This window comes from Caretta caretta, chromosome 11 (assembly GCF_965140235.1).
Source record: "Caretta caretta isolate rCarCar2 chromosome 11, rCarCar1.hap1, whole genome shotgun sequence".
Classification (NCBI taxonomy): Eukaryota; Metazoa; Chordata; order Testudines; family Cheloniidae; genus Caretta; species Caretta caretta.
Genome location: NC_134216.1, coordinates 47,493,401 through 47,509,639, shown reverse-complemented (window position 1 = coordinate 47,509,639; position 16,239 = coordinate 47,493,401). Strand labels below are relative to the sequence as shown.

The 16,239-nt window shown below is 43.1% G+C and overlaps 1 protein-coding gene across 6 annotated transcripts in view; it reads right to left on the bottom strand.

Annotated features, from left to right (window-relative positions):
* PPP1R1C (protein phosphatase 1 regulatory inhibitor subunit 1C) overlaps nt 1-16,239 on the bottom strand; it is an 84,126-nt gene that overhangs the window by 31,874 nt on the left and 36,013 nt on the right. For 4 of the 6 annotated variants that reach the window (XM_048869383.2, XM_048869382.2, XM_048869381.2 and 1 more), the window contains exon 4: nt 13,435-13,495. The exons of 1 other annotated variant lie outside the window; for it this stretch is intronic. In XM_048869383.2, the coding sequence (XP_048725340.1) occupies nt 13,435-13,495 (61 nt within the window). Of the gene's footprint in view, nt 1-13,423; nt 13,496-16,239 lie in introns of all 6 variants that reach the window. One more of the 6 variants, XM_048869386.2, reaches the window with a different exon arrangement.

Genomic DNA, 16,239 nt, shown 5'->3' with positions numbered 1-16,239 from the left:
GAGGTACACCAATCCCAGCACACCAAGGCAAACCCTCCCCCCCACCCCCCCGCCCCATAGCTGAACCAGGGTAATGCGGTTGCACACAGGGAGGCAATGCAAGTAGAGCAGCAGCAGCAGCATGCAGGAAGCGAGGGGTCAGTAAGCTAAGAGAGGGTTGCTGCTACTGTAACATGGCTCTTCCCATTCGCCACCTGCCCCATAAGAGGGTTAGGTAACGGTCGGCGGACACTACTTAGGCCACTGAAGCCTTTGCAGAGCAGTCCCAACCATCTAGCCAGTAAGTGCTCAGCTCCTAAGGCCTGTTTCATTTGCAAAGACAGAGGATAAATGCAGGTTATGTTGAACAAGTGGAACTTCATTAAACCCTGAGCACTGCTCTGTCTATGTGGCTGAATTGCTTCCATTCTCACTGCCCACATTCCCTATTCCCCCCATGTCCTGTCCATAACAGACTCTCCCGGGAACATGGACCCTCTGACTCCAATTCATTAATCTCCAACGCCAAGCACTGCCCACAGAAAAGCAAACAGACCAGTATGTGTGTGTTCCGAAATTTTTTGCACAGTCTCTCCTTGACCTGTCCTCCTGGTTCATGCTGGGCTACATTCACAACATAGATATTAATTATGGGTCATCGATTATTTCCATTTTAGAGATGGGGGAGAGAGGATCTGCACAAACAGCACCAACCTAGATTTGTGAAGACTGATGGACCCTCACTCATCTTTAGGAGCATCCCAGAATTCAGCCCAAGTGCAGATGAGCTCTTAGTGAAATGGTTTTCTCCCACCCTATGAGGCTCTTCAGAGCCTGGAGTACCTTCTTCTCCCCAACTCTCTCTGAGGAAGTAGCATGGATGCCATTATCATCCTCGCCCTCTAATTAAATTTATTCTAGTATATAATGCAGAAATGTTGCCTCCAAGGAATTACAGTCTGTGATGTCTTGGGGAATTGGTCCATGTACAATTTATGAATTCAGTTTGATATTATGAACTCTGCATATTTTAGCCCTTGTCATGATTTTTACTGTATTCTTACCTCATATTTCTTGTGCTAAGAAGCAAGGAGCGGTGCTCGTGCATCTACCTTTGAAAAGACAGTCGTTAAGGGCTAATGACAAGTGACTAGACCTGGTCCATACAGAAAAATGGGATGGCTGAAGTCTGGGGGTAAAGTCAGTTTTCTCCAAGCTCTCAGCACCAGGCTAGGGGTAGTGGAATTTCCCAGAAGAGAAACAAAGAAACCAGTGTTGGTACAGCCCTTTACAACACAAATGCCGAGAAGTTGGGGAGGGAACTCACAGACACATAGGATGCTTGAGCAGGGGAGAGGAACAGAGGGTCAGGCTTTCACAGCAGGGGGGGTCTTGTTTAAATAGAGTACCAATTTAGGAAGAAGGGAACTGGCTGCACAGGAAGGAGAGACTCCATGATTTAGAGGACAAACCGTGTGCAGGAGGGGGTGATGCTATACTCTTTAGAGGACTCTGACCTAAGCCCAGAGAATGTTCACGAGTAGTGAGGAAACTGGGGTGAGATAATGCATAGAGGTGTTTTCTTGTTTTGTCTGCATCTGTTCATTTCTTGTGCTGCTAAAGAGAAAGTGTGATTGTTTTTTGGAACCCTTACTAAGTCTAAGGAGCTCACAAAAGCTGATGCTCAAATAAATTTGTGTCTCTAAGGTGCCAGAAGCACTCCTTTTCTTGTTGTGGATACAGACTAACACGGCTGCTGCTCTGAAACCTTACTAAGTCTGTGTACCTGTGATCACTATGGTGCCTCGCTGAAGAGGTAATTGTAAACCTGAGTATCCACAATGTTGATGTTCTGGGAAAAGGAGTGCTTAAGTTACTAGGGCGTCTAGGGGGTCAGTACTGGTCTTGGGGGCCTTGGCAGCTGGGGCACTGGACCTCATTTCTGTCTGGCAGACAGGGGACCTGGGCCCAGGAAACATGCATGAGCGGCCCAGGAAAGAACCAGTGTTGCGGCCTATTCAGCGTGAGGGAAGCTTAAGGGCACATGGACCCAGGATGGTGAGTGTGGGACCCAAATGCAGCAGCCTTCTGACTGTGCAGCTGGGAGGACCTCTGCCAGGGCTGTGTGACACTGACAAAAACATTGTATTTTCCTTTGTAATATAATGCAATGTTTCTTGCTGTTGGCCTAATGTATTTAACTAGGGTTGGAGACCTGTATAGTTCAGAGAGTTTGCTAGCATATGAACGCTACACTTAAACAATATACAGTGTTCTATGGATATTAGCTGTTCCCCATCTCCTGAGGCATGTTTTGTGCTTCTGACAGTCTAGCTAAGTTTAACCTGAGATTTATGTGATTGAAGCTGCAGGGAACCCTGAGCCATGGCGATTCTCGAGGGCTCTCTGAGTTCAGTGTTTACCATGCTCGCAGTAAGCATCAAAATCTCCTGGCCATATCCACATAACTTGTTAACCTCCAGTCACAATGTAATGTGATGCATCAGACACCTTCCAGTTGGCCTAAGGGGTTCCAGATTTGGCTCGTGGCCACATATTATAATAATTGTTTCTAATAAACAACATATTTTGGGAGGGACATCATGCTTTTAATGATTTATTCTGCATGTTGTTTCCTTTAGAGGAAACAGCAAGCAGGAACTTCACAAAATGAGCTCAGGCAACCATCACTGTAACTGCTAAAGCTGTTAATGCATCAAATCCCTGTATTGAACACTAGAACTGGATGAAAAACAGATTTTCTGTCCTCTGAAAAATTTCAATATTTTTTAAAAATCCTGAATTGGGACAAAAAGCCAAAATTTTGAAAAATTTTGCAGAGAAATTCAAAAGAGAAAAATTGTTTCTAATCAGTAAATTCAAAATGCTGTGTTTTGATTTCAACTATTTTTGAAGTTTTATTTATATATATATAAATTTTTTAACAAAGCCATTTTGAAATGGAAAAGTTTTCATTTCCAACAAGCAGAAATGTTGTGTTTTGACATTTCAGATGATTTTTGTCCAAAATCAGTACAATTTCACAGGTAATTTGGGTTTAATCAAAACTGGATTTTCTTATGGAAAACTGTTTAGACTAAAACTTTTCAACCAGCTCTGCTGAACACCGCTTGTACTAGAAGAGTTCAAATATGGCTCTGAAGTCAGACTTCACAAAGCGATCCTAGTTCTATAATGGGCCAAACCAAAATCCTATCTCTAAACATCCCATGACTTTGGGAAAGTTCAGAGTCGATCCACTTCTGAACTTAGTAGCTTGGGTCCGTCTCTAGAACATACCTTTATTCCTAAGCAGACCAAAAATGCATTAAAAGGGGTAATTAAATCAACTATTTTCCTGGAGTTTTTAATGAAACCTTGAAAACCTGTCACACTAACCAGTGCTGCGTACAGAGGAATAAAACCTGAGCTGCCATAAACTCAAAGAGAGCCAATGAAGCAAAAGTCATCTTCTGACTCTGAGTAAAGAGATTAATTTTGGGTTGTTGATGGCTAATGGCAATGCTGGCTCAGCAAACAAAAAGAGCAACTCTATAGGCTTGATCCAAAGCTCACAGAAGTCAATGGGAATTTTTGCATTGACTTCATTTGCTTTTGGATCAGATCCTATAGTAGTTTCCTGGGCAGGAGCATAAGAGCAAATGAAGGATCCCTATTGCCCTGCCCCTCTAGCATATCCACACAGGGTAGCCATAATTTGACCCATCGTTGGTGAAGTCTGTAAAGTGCTTTGAGGTCTTGCAGAATGGAAGGGCTTTTTGGGGTTTAAACAGCTGGTAGTACTGATAATGATTGAACGTAGATAACGTAGAGATAGGTGAACTCTGACGAGATTGGGTTTTGTGAACACCTCACACAATGTGTCCTGTCATTTAAACACAGGTTTCCTTCTGGGGATGACTTGTACAAGCCACACCCATTTCTCTAGATAAAGGGAAGCCTGGCTGGGTGCAGAGTCAGGTGTGGGGATGAGCAGTCACATGTCGCAGCCCTAAGACTGTACATGTGCTCTCTTCATTTTAAATTGGTAAGACGCACCGAGGGTAAGTGCAGTCTGCCATCAGCACTGGCAGCTTAAACTCTCTTCCCACAGAAGTCCCTACCCATATGGGGACACCATTACCACCTATGACTTCTCCTCTGTGGGTTCAAAAGGAGGAGGAAGAAGGTCCCATATGGTTCCCAATGGCCCCCTTTCCTCTGCCCACAGGCAGGAGCATGAAGATACCCTAAAGACTCACATTCCCAGTTGCTTCCCTTTCCTGGGAAGGGCAAATTTAGATCTCCCAATATAGCTCCTGGATCACTTTAGCTCTCCCTGATTTGGATTTAGAGAGGCAGGGAGGGGTGGAGAACAATACTTCTCCTCTCCTTTTGGCTCCTGGCAGACCCTGAGCCCAGGACAAAGGGAAATGAAGATCCTTCTTTGCTTTGCTATACTGTGAGATCCTACAGGGAGAAGGGTGGGTTGGCAGATGTGGGGAGCAGGGTCATTCAGTGGGACAAACAGGACCCAAACAGGGACATTTCAATAGGAGCTATGCCCCTAAATACCATTTAAAATTTGGCCCATGGTTACCTGTAGTATGGTCACAATCTCCAGAGCACCACTCATGGCATGAGGTAGCTCTGCAGGCACACTACCCTCAGCTCCCTCTTAGGTCTCCCAGAGACTTTCCACAATCCAAAGTATTTAAAACAAGATACCTAGAGTCTAATTTATTGAGTCATTGCACACAGTTTCTGGTGGAAGACCCAGTCGCTTCCCTCTTGGCTAAGATATTACGCAGGGCTTGTGCTCAGTTTCTCCCTGATCCCTTTAAATTACCCTCCACAAGTTCCAACCAGACTGGCAACACAGACTTTTAAGGAACAGAACTCAAAAGAAAACCTTCATAATAAAATCCTTTGCTCAGGGGCATCTCTACTGGGATGTGATCTTCCAGCCTTCCTCCAGAGGTTGGAGGTAGGGGCACCCCACCTCAGTCCTTCCCCCCCTGACCTGTCTCTTCTAGTGTGTCCCCTGCCTTCCTACTTCCTGCATCTCCTCCAGCTCTGGCCTCTGCTTCACCCAAAGACTCTCCCAGGCATCTCCATTATCTACCCCAGAGGCCTGATTGGGTCACATGTTCATCTGCCTTTTCCTACCTGGCAAGGAAAGTTGGTGATGTCACAGGTGGGGCTGAGACCCATCCCTTCTTAAGGGCCAACCATCCTGTGACATTGCCATATTGGGTCAGCCCTATGATCCATTTAGTCCAGAATCCTCTCTCTGGCAGCCAGTATCCTGTTTGTCATAGGAAGATGCAAACCTGAGGATTTGAGCAAACAGGGCTCACGAATGAAGGGAGTAGATGTGAGGGGAATCAGGACTGGTGTGTATGTGAGTGTAGAGAGTGGGTGGGGGGCATGCAGAGTTGGGAGAAGAGGGCCCAGGAGTGAGGGGTGTGGTGTGTGTAGGAGGGTGCTGGTTGCGGGCGATAGGCAGGAGTGTAAGTGGAGTTGGGCAAATACATTTAATAAATAAATAGGTACAGAATAATAATTAATAAAAAAACAGTGGACTTTTGAATACAGAAGACCAGATCCTTAGTTCTGAAGACCAGATCTGAAGCTAAGGGAGCTATGTTGATTTACATCAGCTGAGGATTTGGCCCATGCTATATGAGTGGGTTTGAAATTAGACAAAACAATTTCACCCTTCCCTGCTTGCAGTATATTATTCATTATTAGTAGTATTATGAGTTAGGAAGAGGAAGTAGCAGATATATCAAAAGAATGATGTGACGAGATAACGTAAAACTATAACATGCTGAAAATATTCAGATAAGACACAATTTGGTGCAACAGGAATAGTGTCTTCAGATTCTGAATTTGCTAAACAGATGTATGAGCACTGAATTAGCAACCGTCAAGGGAGAGGCAAAAAAAAAAAAAAGAGAGAGATTTGCCACAGCAAAATGGAAAATGTCTCCTGACGTCCATTAAGCACAGTAATCTAATACTAACAGGGATAGTGTACGGAACTGTTATCTGGTCTGCTGTCTGATTCACTCTGCAGATACCTTCTTAAATCAATAGCACTCACATTGATTTTTCCAGCATACTGCATTCCAGTAAAAAGCAAAAAACAAAACCCCACAACCCAGGATGAGTCAGCTATTTCCTACTCTTGGGGCTTTTTGATGCTCTTTTGTTTAGGAAAAAATACCCAGAAGAAGCAAAGTGTACACAAATATTTGCAAATAATGAACCTGTCAGTTGTACCATCATATGAATTTGGAGTTTGTCACAACTCAGAAACCAGAGTGTTGCAATTTACAGACTACAGTGGGTATGGCAGAGACAACAACCGGACAGACCCAAAATCCACAGAAGCCATACTGGTAAAGCTGTGTAGTGCAATTTAGGTGCCTGCCACAGGGAGCAAGTAAGGCCCCACTTAACTGTCATGAGCTGGAGGTAGTCCATGTTGATCCCAACACATCAACACTTATAGGTGGGCCCTGTGGGTTCCTGCAACTTCTGCTATAGTTTAACCAGGGTGCTGCATGGCCTATTGATTACAAGTTACTGCTGCCTGAGGTACCTTTTGCTTACCATCTTTTTAATCTAATAAATTAACAATACATTTAAATTTAGTATCACAAAGGACAACTTAATTTACTATATGCAGTGTAGTTGTAGCAGTGGCGGTCCCAAGATGTTAGAGAGACAAGGTAGGTGAGGTAATATCTTTTATTAGACCAATTTCTGTTGGTCTTTTCACAAAGCTATCACTCGGTGTTTGACCTATCAGTCCTCATCCTTAAAGGAAACCTGCAGAATACTTTCAAAAGACAAGCCTGGAAGCTTAAACTCATAACTCTGCTAGACACTGACAATCATAGACTGAACAGAGACACTGGATTTGTGGCTTATTACAACAATCTGTAGCCCACTAACCCCTCTTTTTGTCCTACGACTGCAGAGATGTTAACAGGCAATTCTACCTTGAATGGTCTCTAAGAATATATGCTAACTACGTCTGCTGAAAAAATCTTTTCCATTTTGCAGTTAGCTGTGACACCGGGAGTACCTTTCCCAGACCTGAAGAAGAGCTCTGTGTGTCTTGAAAGGTTGTCTCTCCCTCACCAACCGATGTTGGTCCAGTAAAAAATACTACCTCATCCATCTTGTCTCAACTTAAGTTACCTGTTTTCTCTCCCTTCAACTGCAGCCCTAAATGCCCGCTCCATTAAATTCCATGAAATCAGTACATCAGTAATCTGTCTCTGTCTTGGAATTTCATATACATTTCAAGAAACTTGCCAAAGATACACTGAGGTGCTTGCAAAAAAAAAAAATATAGCCCAAGGAAACAAGTTAGAGGTCTTGAGTCAGACTTAAGTATAAATCTTCTTGGGTTCTCTCTGTTGTTTCTTTAGGACACTTTTCGATTGAAGACACAAGATAAATCCTAACCTCTATTACAATATGTCTTTCTCACAGTGCCTCAGTGTCTACTGCTGCACTTCCAGGCTTTGCACTCATATGTTTGCATAATTATTGTGGGCTTGGGGTTGTCTGAGAAGTCAATGTTAAAACTTCAGTGCAATATAGAAAATAGTAGCGTTTATTGCTCTTTTCCAGTAGTCGTGCTATTTTAAGGCTTGGGGACAGGAACTGAGATGTATGACTACCCTCATCTCAGAATGTGAAGGCACAGAATGTATTCTTGTCCCATCTCCCAAGATTATTCAAGGTTGTAGAGCAGACTGTGTCCAGAGGCCTTTTGTGGGTAGTCCAGCATCCAAAATCTCATTCTCTTTTGCATTGTGAAGTAGACTTTCTAAGCCAATTGGAGAACAAATTAATAAACTGGGCCCAGGGGAAAGCAAAACATGCAAATGTTTTGGGAGTAATTTATAGTAATATATAAAATTTATGATGGGCGCTGTTATCAACACATTGCTAAAAAGGATCTTTAACAGCTACTAAAACAGAATGATCTAAACCAGTGGTTCTCAAAGCCGGTCCGCCACTTGTTCAGGGAAAGCCCCTGCCGGGCCGGACCAGTTTGTTTACCTGCTGCGTCTGCAGGTTCGGCCGATCGCGGCTCCTACTGCCTGCGGTTCGCTGCTCCAGGCCAATGGGGGCTGCGGGAAGCGGCGCAGGCCAAGAGACATACTGGCCACCCGTCCAGCAGCCCTCATTGGCCTGGAGCGGCGAACCGCAGCCAGTGGGAGCCACGATCGGCCGAACCTGCGGACGCGGCAGATAAACAAACTGGTCTGGCCCGGCAGGGGCTTTCCCTGAACAAGCGGCGGACGGGCTTTGAGAACCACTGATCTAAACTATTCCTAGCTCTTTACAGAATTCTGTCTTTCATAGGCCTCAGTATTTCACTGTCCATTTTTATTATACTTGTTTGGTTTTTTAGTCCCTTTTCCTATACTAAATAACATGCATGTTGTCATAACACATGAACAGAGAAAGGCATGAATGGATTTGTGTCATATGAGTTATCCCATTAGTGGCAAATATTAAGCAAGTTAGGTCATATTTTGTCATCAGATACACCATTGTAAATCTGGAGTAATCTGGGCTACATGGGCTTTGAGTGGTTGATTGAAGTGTGAAGCAGGGGAGGCTTTGAGCGGGGGCAACTGCTTTGAGCCAGCAGCCTTATAAAAAGGCAGCCCGTGGTGAACCTACTGAGCAACGAACAGAGGAGATGTAAAAATAGGGAGTTTGCCTGGGAGGTGACCTAGGGAGAGCGCCCACAGAGTTTTTGCCTTTCAGGCTTTTGGGAACAGTTAATACGTTGTCTGATCAGGCTCTTGATACATTACAAGGAAGAAAATATGGATACTGAGGGATAGCTGTTGTGATCTGCACAGGATGTGCCATGTTTGTCTTTCTCCTAGAGGATAGGAGCGACTTGATCCATACAAAGTGCAAGTGGGTCTCTGTACTGGAAGAAAGGTTAAAGGACTGGAGGTTCAAGTCTCAACCCTGTATTGCATCAGAGAAAATGAAGACTTCCTGGACAGAAGTAAGGATTTGGTACTCTGAGTAGAGCGTGCCAAAGAATCAGAGAGGGCAGTGCAAGGGGGACTGAAGAACAGGAAAGAAAATTGGCAGCGCATGACCTCCAGAAGAAGGAGGAAGATAATCAGTGTACCCCCAACACAGATAGAGGTAAGCACCTGCTTTCAGGCTCTCTGCACAGGTACTGCTGCTGAGAATGCCTTGGAAGAGTCATCTGAGGCAAGGGATCAGAAGGAGAATCTGTCAACTGGACAGCATGGGATGCATTGTCCTAGGAATGGGAGTTCCATGATCACCACTCCCAACTGGAGGAGAAGTGTGGTGGTGGTCAGGGACTCCCACCTAAAGGGGACAGAGTCATCAATCTGCCATCCAGACCGGGAATCCTGAGAAGTGTGCTGCTTGCTTGGAGCTAGAATTCAGAATGTGATGGAGAGTCTGCCAAGACTCATCAAGCCCTCAGACCATTACCACTTCCTGCTTATCCATAGGAGCACCAACAGTACTGCCAAAAATGACCTTAAGCAGATCACTACAGATTACATGGTTCTGAGAAAAAGGATAAAAGAGTTTGGGGCACAAGTGGTGTTCTCATCCATGCTCCCTGTTGAAGGAAAAGGCCTGGGCAGGGACTATTAAAGCATGGAAGTAAAAGCATGACTACACAGATGGCACTGGTGAGAGGGCTTTGGTGTCTTCAACAATGAGCTGATGTTCCAGGAAAGAGGATTACTGTGCTGGGATGGGCTCCATGTATCAAATACTGGGAAGGGCATATTTGGACATTGTCTGGCTAACCTGATAAGAAGAGCTATAACCAGATCTTATGGGGGATGGTGACAAAAATCCGGCCAATGTGCATCTAGGCTCAAGCAATAACGTCAAGGGGAAGGAGCTAAATTCTGAAAAAGGGACGAGAAACCACAACTGCATTAAAGAGGCAAGAAGAAAAGCAACAAGACAGCCTGTAAAATAGTTGTGATATGTGAAGACAATTATGACTTAATATGACTACTTACATGATTGAAGTACCAGCATTGAGGGATATAGTTTGTTCCAGAAGAATAAGTATGGGCGAAAAGGAGGAGGTGTCATGCTGTATGTCAAGAATGTACACACTTGCTCTCAGGTCCAAGAGGAAGTGAGTGGCAGACCTACAGATGGCAATAAATGTTACAGACAACAAGAAGGGGTCCTACAAAAGGAGGAGCCGGGGAAGTAAAGACCAGTCAGCCTGACCTCAATACCTGGGAAGCTATTAGAGCAATGTATAAAACATTCAATTTGGGAATATCTGGAGGATGAAGGGTTAATCACTAGCAGCCAGCATGGATTTCCAAATCACGCCAAACCAGTTGGATTTGCATCTTTGACAGAGTAACTGGTTTGGTGTGTGGGAGGATGCAGTGAACCCAATATACTTGGACTTTAGCAAGGCTTTTGACATAGTCCCACATGACATTCTGATAAGTAAGCTGGAGAAATGCAGGCTCTGTGGAACTACCATTAAGTGGATACATAATTGGTTAAACAACCGCAAACAAATAACTATCATGATATCAGATTGGAGGGGATCTCAAGTGGGGTTGCACAGGGATCTGTTTTGGGTCTGGTGTTATTTAACATCTTTATTAATGACCTGGATGTAGGAATAGAGAGCATACTGATCACATTTGCAAATGACACAACGCTCGGGAGGGAGGAGGTTGCAAACACTTTGGAAGATAGAGCTAAAATTCAAAGGGATCTTGATAAATTGGAGAGCTGGGTTATAGACAATAAAATGAAATTCAATGAAGACAAATGTAAAGTGCTACACTTAGGGAAGAAAAACCAAATGCACAAATACAGAATGGGGGATAATTGGCTTGACAGCAGCACTGCTGAGAAGGATCTGGGAATTGTGGTGGATCACAACCTCTACAAGAGTCAACAGTGTGATGCTGTTGCAAAAAAAAAAAAAGCAAATGCAATTTTAGGTTGCATTAACAGAAGCATAGCCTGCAAGTCACGGGAGATGATAGTACCACTCTACTTGGTGCTGGTTAGGCTGAAGCTAGAGTACTGTCTTCAGTTTTGGTCACCAATATATAGAAAGGATGTGCAGAAACTGGAAAGGATCCAGAGGCAAGCAACAAAGATGATCAAAGGGACAGAATGCAAGCCATATGAGCAAAGGCTGAAGAACTGGAAAAGAGGAGTTTGGAAAAGAGGTGATTAAGGGGGAACATAAAAGCAGTATTCAAATACTTGAAAGGTTGTCACAAAAAAAGATGGAGAACAGTTGTTCGCTGTTGCCACAGAGGGCAGAACAAGAGGCAGTGGGTTCAAAGTACAGCACAGCAGATGTAGATTAAATCTCAGCAAAAAGTTCCTAACTGTAAGAACAATAGGACAATGGAACAGGGAGGTCATGGAAGCTCCTTCACTCGAGGTTTTCAAAGGAAAGCTGGATAACCATCTGTCTTTGGATGGTTGACACACAACAAATCCTGCATCTTGGCAGGAGGTTAGACTAGATGACCCTTGCAGTCCCTTCTATCCCTATGACTCTATGCTGCCCCACAGTTTGGACTATTTGGGTGTGAAGAGCAGTGCACACCAAAGTGCTGCACTGTAACTCCCCTGTGTGGATTTTGCGTCCATGAACTAAAAAGTTTCTGGTTCACATTAAAGTAATTCATTTACCTGATAAGTTGTTCAGGTTCACAGTGATGTGACTGGGAGCAGACTCTGTCCTGTTGTGTTTAGGGATAACTTTGCAGAGGTGTGGTGTTTTGCTTTGTTTTATTTACGAACCATTTCAGCCCAGCTGTGAGCTCTTCTACCTCAGAGAAAACCATATAATTTTAAACTAGAAAGTCTGTCACCTGCAGTGAGGATCTCAATAGAAGTTAGCCATTCCTACATCTATCTTAAAGAACGAGTAAGCAACTCTAGTTTCTAAACATACCTGATACTCCAAGAGGCTATTAAAGCTGGTGAGCCCATGGCAACCAAGATCATCATGAGGAAATACAGAAACTGAACTTTCGCATACACCTTTTTTTACACACTATCTAGTTTGAACTCTGTGTACAGCAAGACAATATGTGAGGTTAATAGACATTATTGCTCCCCATGCCAAGGGGGTTTCTTTCAGAAAATCAATATAATTGGATAGAGCAATATATTTCTAATATCCAGTAAATGAAATTTTAACCCAGAGTAGTAAATAATTACCCCCAACATGGTACATAATTCCCATGCACATGGGTGATATCGTTATAGCTACTACTGTGAGCAGAGCTGGAAATTTCAAATTATGGAACAAGTTATGTGTACCTGGGTTATAGGCTAAACTACCATAGGATAGTATGGGGTATTTCATAATTATTTAGTAGCGTTATAGGAAACAGTGCTAACTTACTGTAATTCTACTTCTTTGCTATGTGATCACTTACATTTATTAGAAGCAATAGTAGTTGAGGACACTCAGCACCGGGCAGGAGACACTTTCTATCTCGCAAGAACGGACCCTTGCCTGCACTATGAAAATGACCCAGTGCTGACAATAAGTGTCAATAAAAGGTGCAAGTGATCCAGTTCTGAACACACTTAGCTGCAAATGTGGCCAAAGACAAACACTGTTCAGCATCATTTCAGAAACCATGGCTAAGCGCACGAGTCCTGATCACTACTTCCACTTCTGTTGCTCATATTCAGGTCCAAATTCTGAAAAGCACTAAGGCCCAGATCCTTAGAGGTATTTAGGGTTAACTTCAGTTTAAATCAATGGCAGTTAGGCACCTAAATACATTAGAGGATCTGGGCCAAACCCCTCCCGGGAGATGCTGAGAATTCTCAATTCCTCTTGATATCAGCCTTAGAGATCTATACCTCATATGATCAGTCATGAATGTGCAGCTTTGGCCTTCCCTCCTTTTAGCAGTTGCCCAAAAGGCAAGATACAACACCAAGGAATGCTCTAAATAAGAGGGAGTGAGCTGTATGGGCCAGATCCTGCAAACACTTACTCATGCAATTAGTTCCATTCAAAGCAATGGGACTAATTGCATAAGTACTGGTCTGAACGATTGGGATCTAAGCATGTGTTACCACATGCTGGTGATAGCATCTAGAAGTTGACAAGTAATGACTGCTTTATACCAGTGCTGCTAGGATACTTCCCTGAAGAAGAAAAAGTGGAGGGAAATTAATTCAAAGTATGAAAATGCATAGATAAGATGCACAGGTAGATAAGAATTAAAGCAACCAACTGTTCCTGGGGTGAGTTATCCATGGGCAAATATACTCACTGTTCATCTAGTTGTTGATTTTTATTCTAGGGAGATGGTGGAAAACCAGTGGGCAGAAACAAAACATGCATTAGCATAATGAGAAACAGTACCTGAACAGTACCTTTGATGGCAGGAGGAGCGTACACACTCTGCTTCCTCTGCTTAGGGGAGGCATTCTGTGACTAGGAATAAGAGAAAGAGGTTTAATAAACATAGAAGGAAAGTGTCAAACCATTTCCTGGGAAGGTGAGGGGAGGGGAGGGGAAATCAAGTCTGCTAGTTATCAGTTATGCAGTCTTTCTACATTGCCTCTTTTCCCAACATGGCTTGTATTGCTCACATAGCCCTGTTTTCCCTCTGAGTTCCTATTAGTTCTGCTCCAGTCAGTGGTAGACAATCCAAATAATTATTATCTAATATGGTGGTGTGGTTATTCTGGATATGTTTCACATGTGTTACAGTAATATTTCATGTAGCACACCTTCTTGAATAAGGCATTTGCACTTCTGATAGAGAAATATCCATGTTACTTGGAAAACAAACTGGGAGATTTGTAATTCTGGGAACACTTTTCTTGCCTTGTGGAATATATATTGTTCCCCTTTCACCTGATTTCAGCCAACCCTTTAGTAGATATGGGTCTGAAGTAGCCCCCAGAATCTGAAGACATACCCACCTACACATACAAACTTTGTAGGCTGCGTTGATATCCAGAACTAATGCATCTTTATACCTTACAATTGATCAGAATTCACAAGGGTAACTGTATCTATGATAAGAGTTCTTCATAAAGAAGGCATGTTGTATGAATCAGATCCAGGTTCCTGGGATGCCACCTACTTATATGAAAAGCCACGATTAGATACAAAGAGTTGTGTCTAAGGCCCTGTCTACACTTACCGGTAGATTGGCTCTGCTGCAATGGATGCAGTGGGTGTTGATTTAGCAGATCTAGTGAAGACCCGCTAAATCGATGTCAGAGCACTCTTTGGTTGACTCCAATACTCCATCTCTATGAGAAGAGTAAGGGAAGTCGACAGGAGAGCACCTTCAGTCTACACAGCACAGTGTAGATACTGCGGTAAGTCAACCTAAGCCACATAGAATCATAGAATATCAGGATTGGAACGGACCTCAGGAGGTCATCTAGTCCAACCCCCTGCTCAAAGCAGGACCAATCCGCAACTAAATCATCCCAGTCAGGGCTTTGTCAAGCCTGACCTTAAAAACTTCTAAGGAAGGAGATTCTACCACCTCCCTAGGTAACGCATTCCAGTGTTTCACCACCCTCCTAGTGAAAAAGTTTTTCCTAATACCCAACCTAAACCTCCCCCACTGCAACTTGAGACCATTACTCCTTGTTCTGTCATCTGCTACCACTGAGAACAGTCTAGAGCCATCCTCTTTGGAACCCCCTTTCAGGTAGTTGAAAGCAGCTATCAAATCACCCCTCTTTCTTCTCTTCCGTAGACTAAACAATCCCAGTTCCCTCAGCCTCTCCTCATAAGTCATGTGTTCCAGTCCCCTAATCATTTTTGTTGCCCTCCGCTGGACGTGTTCCAATTTTTCCACATCCTTCTTGTAGTGTGGGGCTCAAAACTGGACACAGTACTCCAGATGAGGCCTCACCAATGTCGAATAGAGGAGAACGATCATGTCCCTCAATCTGCTGGCAATGCCCCTACTTATACATCCCAAAATGCCATTGGCTTTCTTGGCAACAACGGCACACTGTTGACTCATATCCAGCTTTTCATCCACTGTAACCCCTAGGTCCTTTTCTGCTGCTGAGCCATTCGGTCCCTAGTCTGTAGCGGTGCATGGGATTCTTCCGTCCTAAGTGCAGGACTCTGCACTTGTCCTTGTTGAACCTCATCAGACCCATAACTTGGGTCAACTTACTGCGATAGTGTAGATAAGTACTCAGGTGCAGTTCTTTTCGTTCCTGGGTAAAATAGGCCCAACTTTGTTTTAAAACAAGCCTGGATATAAAGACGTGTTTTTCAGCATTAAAATAAAATAGCTTATACAACTAACATTCCATGTAAAATTGATACCCATATGGGAAATATATCTTTACATGAATTGAAAGAATGAAAGATTTGTTTTCATCATCATTCAGTAAAAGACATAGTGCAACCAAATAAATAAATAAATAGTAGAAGTGATAATCCAAAAGAAAAAAGCCTCCAAAAAAGTAATGTTAACACGTTCAATTCTAGAATAACTAAAGAAATACTGACATTCATAAAAGCACACAAACAAACTGATGAGACCTCTTTTTTTCCAATAGATTGTCACTGGATGACTGGCCAACAAAATGGCAGATGAAATTCTGTGTTGAGAAAGGTAAAGTAATGCACATTGGAAAATATTATCCCAATTATACATAAAAAATGATGGGGTCCAATTTAGCTGTTACCACTCAGGAAAGATCTTGGAGTCATTGTGGATAGTTCTCTGAAAACATCCACTCAATGTGCAGTGGCAGTCAAAAAATCTAACAGAATGATAGGAACCTTTAGGAAAGGGATAGATAAAAACACAGTAAATATGATAATGCTACCATATAAATCCATGGTATGCCCACACCTTGAATCTGTGTGCAATTCCGGTTCTCTCATCTCAAAAAAGAGATATTAGAATTGGAAAAGATACAGAAAAGGGCAACAAAAATTATTAGGGGTATGGAATAACTTCCGTATGAGGAGAGATTTAAAAGATTGGGACTCTTCATCTTGGAAAAGAGACGACTAAGGGACAATATGATAGAAGTCTCTAAAATCATGAATGGTGTGAACAAAGTGAATAAGGAAGTATTATTTACCCCTTCACATAACACAAGAATCAGAGGTCATACAATGAAATTAAGAGGCAGCAGGTTTAAAACAAACAAAAGGAAGTATTTCTTCACACAGTGCGCAAT